The 9,330-nt window shown below is 48.4% G+C and overlaps 1 protein-coding gene across 1 annotated transcript; it reads right to left on the bottom strand.

The window, feature by feature from the left end:
- Positions 1-2,605: 2,605 nt before the first annotated feature.
- Positions 2,606-5,311, bottom strand: LOC119393896 (uncharacterized). The gene is made up of 2 exons (XM_037661087.2): positions 5,029-5,311; positions 2,606-2,916 (listed from the first exon to the last, which is right to left on the bottom strand). The coding sequence occupies exons 1-2, from the start codon at positions 5,214-5,216 to the stop codon at positions 2,685-2,687; spliced, it is 420 nt and encodes a 139-aa protein (XP_037517015.1). The 5' UTR covers positions 5,217-5,311; the 3' UTR covers positions 2,606-2,684.
- Positions 5,312-9,330: the final 4,019 nt, after the last annotated feature.

Genomic DNA, 9,330 nt, shown 5'->3' with positions numbered 1-9,330 from the left:
TGTGAGGAGAGAGAGAAAGGAAAAGGCGACTGCCGATTTCCCCTGGGTGGGTCAGCCCAGGAGTGCCGTCTACGTGAAGCCGGGGCCAAAGGGGCGTGTTGCCTCTGCCAGGGGGCCTTAAAGGTCCAAGCACCCGGCGTCGGCTCAACCCCCAGGATCCCCTTTTCCCCGGACACGGCACAGCCACGCACGGCTGGGCGTGGGAGGGGCCGAACACCGCGTTAGCTCGGTGTGTCGTTTGGTGTGTCGCTACACACCAAACGCCTGCTCGCGCAGACACCCCTGCGGGGAAATTCCAAAAATGTTGCTTTGAGAAAAAATCACAGTTTCGCCGCAACGGCGAAGCAAGGAATGCGATAGCAACAAATTAGAATGTCACATGAAGAACGGCAAGCATCTCAGTACTCGCAACGCGCCGCTCGAGCGCAAAGGATTGGCAAAAAAGAACACACACAGGACGACTGCGAACTAACAACAGTCAAAGCTCGACACTTGCAGCGCACTGCTCAAACACAAGGAAGGACACTCGGAAAGAACGCACAGGTACACGCAGGACGAACGCGAACTAACTGTTGCGGTTGTTACTTCTTCGTGTTTGAGCAGCGCGCTACAACCCAACGCTCTTAGGCTTCTTTTTCTTTAAAGAGACCTACAACTAATTTTTCTCAACCCATTTTTTTACGACGCGACAGAAAGATCACCCTTCGCAGTGTTTGTAATTGCAGTAGTTAATCCAAAAAAAGTCACAGTTCCGCCGCAAGGGCGAAGCAATGAATGCGATGGCAAGAAACTAATGCTATACGAAGTGAGGCTCGCCACTGGATACTCTCAGTTTGAACAGCGCTCCTGTTGCAAAGGCGGCCGAAGCAGCGAAGGAAACTAGCGTGCTTCAAGTGTCGAGCAGTGAAACTTGATAGTTCGCGCTGCCCCGCCACGGTGGTCTAGTGGTTATGGCGCTCGACTGCTGACCCGAAGGTCGCGGGATCGAATCCTGGCCGCGGCGGCTGCATTTTCGATGGAGGCGAAAATGTCTGAGGCCCGTGTACTTAGATTTGGGTGCACGTTAAAGAACCCTAGGTGGTCGAAATTTCCGGAGCCCTCCACTACGGCGTCTCTCATAATCATATCGTGGTTTTGGGACGTTAAACCCCAGATATCATTATGATAGTTCGCCCTCATCGTCTGTTTGTTCGTTTAGCGGAGTCCCTTGAGCTCGAGTACTTTCGTACGCTCCGTAACATGAGCGCGGACACCACGGTGAAAGCTAGAAACAACCCTCTTCCCCTCACCACCAGAAAACCGCGCGAGCAGACAGCGGAAGGGCAAAGTTCTCCCTGTGCAAATATAAGAAGAAGCGAGCGAGCTCGCCGACGACTTTTTAATGCGCCCGTCGTGCTCCTAGAGCCATGTCGCTGGTAATGAAGAAACGCTTATAAGCGCAGCCGTCTCTGAGTCCGTCCATCGGTAAAGGGTGTGTATATAACGCTCGCCGTTACCTACGTGGAGGATCTGCGTTTCGTGGCGTAGTGGCTCGCGCCACTCGCTGCGGAGCAAGAGGTCCCTGGTTCGATTCCGCGCTTCGGAAGCATTTTTCTGGATTATTTTTCTTTGGGGCTTTTATATATATATATATATATATATATATATATATATATACATACTTATACATATACGGTGCATGACGGCAGCGACGACGACGGCAAAATCCAGCCGAGAGTGTCCATATAATTGCTATCGCAATAAAAAAAACAAGATCGGCACAGCGCATTGGTTCGGAAATGAACGGGAGGCGCAAAAGCGCTCTTTAACCTCAGTCGTTATTTCCCCGTGCAATTTTGTTGCTGGCCTGCAATATAAGATAGTTGACGAACAAAATTTCGATACGCACATTTTTAAACAGACTGGCGTCGCACACGCGCGAGAGGGCATAATTGATCAACATTAGCTTGTCGCTGTTGCAGATCCAAGAAAACGATAATTTACATATAAACGTGTGTAAGGCTCCGTCGACGGCTTAAAAGGGCCCTGAAACACTTTTTCCGAGCCACCATCGAATAGCTTCTTTAAAGAAGTTTATTGCCTCATAAATCGACCGCCGCAAAAATTTTTAGAGTCCGTCAAGTACGAGCGGAGTTAGATATTTGTCGCACGCCCTAATCGCTTTCTCTCTTGTCTCGTCCCGACGAGTGCGCTGGAAGCTAAGCAAGGAGGGATGGCACGGGAAAGAAGTTACGTCACGCGCGCGTGGCGACCTTCAGCATTTTTGTTTTTGTTCGCAAGCGATTATCACTACCATTACTCTAAAGTAATAATAAAACATGCCCCCCCCCCCCCCTATTAGCATGTGTGGTGTTTGATACAGCTTCGCTGGACACTCACGTTCGCAGGGCGGGATAGCGGCCAATTTTTTTTACGTTTGCTCTGAAGCCATTTCCGGGTTTTGGGGACAAAAATCTACGATGTAAGTTTGCGTTCAGGCATAAACGACGAAACCACTAAATTCTTTCTACAGGAGCTTTTATTCTAACGTGTTCGTTTCGAACCTGAAGTGAAGATTGATTTCTTCGTGACGTGTTCTAAAACGTTTTTTTTTGTGTGTGTCTGTGCTTACGGCAAGTTTTAAAATATTCCCTACCACGTTTACAGGGGCATTCTAACGCTGTAGTGGACTGTCGTGTTGCGCTTCAGCGTCTGTCAGTGCGGCGGCCCTTGAGCAATCTATTGCATCCCAGCTCGCAGAGGAAGGCACAGAAGGCTAGGCCGCACATGAATCCCCACAGCAGAAAGAAGGGCATGGTGTCTTTCAGGCTGATGCTCTCCACAATATTGTCATTGGTCTGAATGCAGCGCTGCCAGTTGCCCTGGCTGTCGGCCACCCATTTGTGCATCAGGCCGGTCTCCAGAAGCCGGCGTAACCTGCAAGGCCAAGAGTGGTGATGACAGAACATGGTCATGAGACACTTCTCTGTAGTTATGAGATGAGCGTCAAGCACTTCGCATTCTCCCGGTGTGTTCCGTGTAAGATCGATCTGACGCCCATCGTGAGCGCTTAAGGTAGAACTTAAAGTTAGGACATTTGGCGTTGATTCGTTTGTCTCTACTCTTGGTCTTACTCTCGGTTGTCTCCCCACCCAGATGCGCCCTGGGACGTTTACTGTAGTTGAAGCAAGACTGTGTGTCATTTCTTAATGAAAAGGGCGATATATCTTACGCAGGAGAAAATAAATCCTACTAATACAGCGGTGGCCAGTCTACCCTGCTGGTATGGTAAAGTTTTCAGAAGGCGCAGGTGGATCGGAGCCCCGCGACAAAGCTTTGCAATCTTGTTTGCACCGGCCGCGTCATCGGCTTGTATACTGAGTCACTACTCGCTTTTGAGATTATTCACCGCAGTTTTCTGCCTCGACTGGAGAATACCACGCCACTATAACATGGGGAACATAGAGAGACAGCGTTCAGAAAAGAAATAAAAACTGAAAATCCACATACACACCTTCGCTGTGCCACCACAACTTCACTTCTTGAGTTCGAGGCCTTCATAAACAACCACATGGGGCCACGTGAACGGTAGGCAGTAGTGATGCAATGTCATGCTAAGATTACATTAATTATGCGCCATATATTAGAGACGTTTTTCTTTTTATTTAATGGTCACCCATTATTCGCGTCAAATAATTTTGTGCAACAACAGGATTGCTTCCCGACACACATAGAAAGACGACATAAAATAAATATCTTGCCCCACACTGATAGCTTCATTTCTTTAGGAACGTGTTCAACGTTTTCGGTGACAAAATCTCTGCGTTAAACGACCAAAAAATTAATTGTCTGTGGTTATTGGTGAACCGAGGGTACGACTGGCACATAGCGCGCACTCCACGGGGAAGTCGCAGTCCTTGAACCTATTGCAGTTCTATCAGCATAGCGGACGACGGCGTGTGTCTGATCTTCAAAAAAGGCAAACTCTTAAAAGTGCGCTGCAGTCACAAAACATTCCTCGATGCGTACGTATGCCGTATGTGAAGGCATGCACTTTACTGACAGCCAGTCTACAATAAACATAGCTTAACCATGGATATTCGACAACAGACGTGGTCTGAATAGACCCAGCTGTGACACTTGCAAGTTCTCATTCACCACGTTTCCTTTCCTTCTTGAGCTACATGCTAGGTAGCGTCGTGAATGTCAATAATGTAAACACGGGGCAACAACACGTTTCTGCTTATTCGTGAAATAAATTTATCTATCTACATTAGATGTGTTCCAGAGGGAATCTTCTCTGCGGGAACTTAGGTTAATTGTCCTGTAGAAACTATTTCCAAAGTATTTTGCGCCAAAGACGTAACAGCGATGTACCACGTGTGAATATATCGAGGTGTCACGGACGTGAAATTCCGATCAATTCAAGGTACGAAAGAAGGGGAATTGTTCGAGGGACTTGTTTCATTGTTAGACACAGCCAATGAAACCAACAGAATCCGAAGGTTGTGGGTTTGAATCCCACCATCAGAGCGTGTTTTTCTTCCACTTTAATTCCTACCAATATGGGTCATAATTACTGTACTATACAGTTAAATACAGCAAACAGTGTCACCTATGCTTTCCTTGGCTTAACTGTCTGTTGGCTTCATTGTGTCAAATAAATTCAAGGCAATCTTATACTGTTCTCACACGGGCACTTTTGATCGCGATCAGAGCCGATCCGGATTAGGCTCGACCCGTATCAGGTGCTGCTACACGGTCGCATTTAATCGTGATCAGGACCAATCGGGACCAAGACGATCGCGATCTGGCTCCGTGGTCGCGACTCGGCTGACGTCTGTGCCAAACTCGGTCTAAATTAGGCTTTACCGTGTAGCAGCGACCAACTTGTAATTGCGATCAAGAAGTCCGATCAGGATCGACCCTTATCGCGATCAAAAGTACCCGTGTGACGGCGGTTTTAAGTTGTAGCAAACGACACCTTACAGCGCCCAGAAAATGATCGCGATCGGAATGTGCGAGATACGACGCCAATGAAAGCCTCACGTGGCAAAGATTTTCCGAAAGAAGTTCTTCTCGATGAACTTGGAGTAGACGTAGCCGTAGGGCGACCTGTCGAGCGGGTGTTTGGCCACGACGAAGGTGCGGATGTTCTGTCGCTCGCAGAAGCGGGCGATGCGGAGGAGTATGGAGCCCTGCTCCACGAGAACCACGGCCCGGCGCGCGGCAACCATCGCGAGCGTGGAGTCCGCGAAGAGCTGATGAGGCGGCAGATTGGCACCACGGGCACGCGACCGCGCCCACACCTTTTTCACCGCCTTCGAATAGTGGAACTAAGCGAAAGAGAGAATGTTTAGAGTTGCGCAAGTCAGGAAGCTTTAGCTTAAAGGCAAGGTTTGCTACCCAGCACTGATTAAAATAACGCACACACGCTGAAGCACGGGAGTGTCATAGTCGTTCAGCGAGGCCTTCAGCAGCGCCTTCGTCGCTTTCTGGCTGGCAGCTCGAACGTTCCGGCTCTCCAACATTGATTGCTCGGAAAGCACCTGGTCATCGAGGCGTGCTAACGTCGCTGAGAGCCGTTGTCTCTGGGAGCTGTAGCGAGGACAATAACGAGGGACTTGTGAAAATTTTTAACCCTTTCTCTTTTTTGTCCTTCCTGACCTTTCGGTCCCGCCTTACCCCGTCCACAGTGCAGGGTAGCAAACCGGATAACTTTCTTGTGGTTAACATCCCTACCTACAAGTTATCTTTTTTTCTCTCTCTCCTTCTTCGTATTGCGAAAGAGGAAGAGAGAGAAAAAGAAAAGGCGGTAGAAGGAAAAGGGTAGCGATGCAAGAAAGCAGCGACAAGAAGCAGAAACTTTGAGCTATAGCTGGTGGCTAGTCACATTGGATAAAATTGTATTGGTCCTCGCCTAACATGAACCGCGAAAAAAGAATTACGCGTACGCTTAGAAAGTCATTAAGGAGGACACAGACTCCTGCACGGGCCGTGAAGGGCCTGCAGTATATTGAAATAAAGAAAGTACGGTTTTACTGCTCATACTAATGATATGATAGCACTAATAACGTGTTCGTCATCAGTGTTACCTGGAACATTGTTAGAGACACTTATATCGTAAGAACTTGTTTTTTCAATAGATTCACAGAGATTCAGGCGCATCTTTAAGAGGCAAATCATAAGTAGCTTCCGATGCTCCAACATTCAGTAGCTAAGTTTTAACACACAGTGTGCGGAGTAAGAAATATGTACATCTGTCAGACTTGGTAATGAGACTGCTTCTTGTAAACGAATAAACCGATGTCGACTTTTGAGTAGGTGGAGACAGAACAGAAAAACTTTGTTTTGTGGGAGCTCAAATCTGGGGACGAATTCATAGGCTCTTTCTTGCGTAAGTGTCCACTGCCGTTGACCGGCTACCTTTAACAGCATTGTCTTGCCTCAGGAATGATTCAATTGTTACAAAAAGTTAACGGGATTTCTTAAATCCGCCTCTGTCATTTTCCTGTGCTCCCCTCTGCCATTTTAGTAGGGTTCGGTAGGGGCCGGAACAACCGGTAGTGCCAGAAGAAAAGCCTCCGAAATTAAGAGACGTTTCGCAACTTTTCCGCTAATGGAAAAGCATCGTGATAAAGGTGGATTGTGGGCTCCGATTTTTCGAACCGCACAGTGCGATAATTCTGTGACCAAGTTTAGTGGCAAGCTGCAAAACCATAACAGTTACTTGAAGAAGCAAGCATAGGCTTCATTTTAGTTATCCTAATTACTTGCATAAGCATAGGCCAAGGAGGTTTAAAAAAAAACTTCTGCAGTGGAGGCAGCGGGCCGCCGCTGAAGCCGACGACGCCATATTGCTCCAGGCAGAAAACGCGTGGGTCGTCGCTTGAGCCCGCGCGAAAGTTCCACAGATGGCGGATTTCTCCACTCCTTTGGTGACAAGCGAGTGTTGTGGATGTCTCGTTTGTTGGACTGCGATCCACTCGATAACCACGTGTGATTGTGCTGCGCGGAGCGCGCAACACAGTCACAGCGAAATCTGGAAGAGCGGCCTTTCTAGAGCCCGTTCTAATCTCCCTTGGGAAACCAATACAAGTACACTTGCAAGGTACCCACTACGCCGCAAATCATAATTTTTGTGAAGTAGGGAAGCATTCACTATGCCATTATTCATCTTTCTGCGGATTGCGAAGTACCCGCTACACATCTGTATCATTATGTGAACTTTGTTGATGCTGCCTGTGGCTGATGACTACGAAGAATTATGGCTGAGCCTTTTGTAATGGACTTGAAGCAATTAACAACCGGTAACTTGTCGCGAAATTAGCGTTGTGTGACGCCTGGTCGTTATTTTACTCTTCTGACACACTATATTACACATTTAACGCGATTTCTTTCCCGCCATGACGCCTGTAAGTATGTTTTTCCAAAGGAGTTCCAGTCACTAGCATGGCTCTGTGGTAGAATACTCGACTGCCGCGCAGAGGACCCGGGTTCAAATCTCACCTGAGCCTGTTTATTCTTATTTATTTCATTTTTTTCTTATTTCGCGCGATAGTGGTTACGGACACCTGCGGCGGCGGGGACAACTACCCCACTGCCGTTGCGATCAGAAAACAACTTTCGCTGTAAAATCAGGTTTCACCACATTTTAAAAGAAATCAACCGGAAAAAATTCGGCAGATCCCACGCGTTTTGGGAATCTGTTTCATGCGAAGCAATCAGCGAGTACTTCTGTGCTGTATTTTATGGCTTTGAGCCAAACGTTACGAGGTGGATCAACGTGTTTTTGTAAGTGTAGTAGCTGTGTGCACATCGTGGGCTTACCAGGCACGTCGACAACACTGGTGTTTAAAGGGTAACCCTATGGTGCAACGTAACGTCAGCCCTCACGTTTGAGTACATACGTCAGTATTATCGAAACTAAGTGCACTTTATGGTGCAACTATGTGGATATCACACGTAACTTTCTTTAATGTATTCCTCTGGGGTCGAGCAATGCTTCAATATATCTTGCTGAATCATAGGAATAAAAATGTAATGTTTATTACGCTGCTATAAAAGCGGAGCCAACACCGGAACCAAAGACGTTAATCTGATATGACGCCGGTATCGTAGGAGTACATATACATACTGTGTATTGCTTTCTTGCAAAATTAGATGGCTAGCACCACGACCACACTTGACGTTGCACCGATGTTACGCCTGCGTAAGCTGCTTTTACAAACCAGTCTATATACCTGGCGTGCCTCTGTGGTACAATAATTGATTGCCACGTAGAATTCTTGGGTTAGATTCCTGCTGTGATCCTAATATTTATTCTTTCCATTCGTCGGGTCAACGCTGCCGATGTCGGTTTTCCTTAGCGCCCTCGCATTTAAATTACTAATGTCTGTCCTCGCCGTTCCTGGGTAGATATAAACTGTCAATCACCTGCGGCACATAACCGTACACCGCGGCCCGTGGTAAACGGCTATGTGCCACACGTGTCTGGAGGAAAGGGAAAGCCGGGGCTGAATAAAATTTTATGTACCACTTATTAACTCCACCATGTGCTTCATTTCGGGAATGCTTGAAGCGAATTCTACGTGTTATCAGGCACGCTTCAGCCCATGTACTATGGCGTAAAAAACTGCCTTCTTCAATCTTGCAGGACAAAAAGAAAATCGGTCAAATAAGTGACACTAACTGTCCCGTCCTCATGCTGAAACGCCCACGCGAAAGCTCACGATTACGCTGGCCGCGCGCAAGCTGCGCTGCCTCTTGCCTGGAGCAAGATTGCTGCCAACCGGTTTCCCAGGCTTCACGCGCTCGCGTGGGCGCGTATAGGGGACCTCCACTCCAGAAGTTTTTAGATTCGAAGTATCTTAAGGGCGAGCTCAATCCGGTGGTGTGCGGCGTGACCACCCTTACTGCGCATGCGCATACCCTCTCCACTCACCCTATCCCCTTCCACTCTCCACTTTCCCTCTCCCTACCCCTCTCCACGTTCCCTCACCACTTTCCCTCTCCACTTTCCCTCTCCCATACCCCTTTCCACTCTTCCTCTGAAACGCGGGCTAGACATGCCGAAATTCTCTCCTGCACAACGCCGCGATGAGCTCGAGCGCATGCGCGTCCCCTCCCCTTCTCTCTCCTCTCCTACGCTGCCCCCCTCTCGCCCGCCTGTCGACCGCGTTCCCCGCTCGCCCTGTGAGAATTAACGGCCAGGCTAGATGGAAGATACGACGCGCGTAGCGTCCCTCTTCGCGTTCCACGACGCGAGGTCTGTAGCATGCCCAACGAACGCCAACGGAACGCGATCGTGCAAGTGCTCCGGCTTCGCATCGCCTCATGGTCCGCTTTAGC

This window comes from Rhipicephalus sanguineus, chromosome 5 (assembly GCF_013339695.2).
Source record: "Rhipicephalus sanguineus isolate Rsan-2018 chromosome 5, BIME_Rsan_1.4, whole genome shotgun sequence".
Taxonomy (NCBI): Eukaryota; Metazoa; Arthropoda; class Arachnida; order Ixodida; family Ixodidae; genus Rhipicephalus; species Rhipicephalus sanguineus.
The sequence above is the reverse complement of the archived record's forward strand: the minus strand, read 5'-3'. Positions and strand labels throughout refer to the sequence as shown.

Bases quoted from the DNA above. Each gene is read 5' to 3' on its own strand.
- LOC119393896 (XM_037661087.2), bottom strand. From the start codon at position 5,216: ATGGTTGCCGCGCGCCGGGCCGTGGTTCTCGTGGAGCAGGGCTCCATA. The intron at 2,917-5,028 runs GTGAGGCTTTCA...TTGGCCTTGCAG, and splicing joins TTTCGGAAAATCTTTGCCAC to GTTACGCCGGCTTCTGGAGA.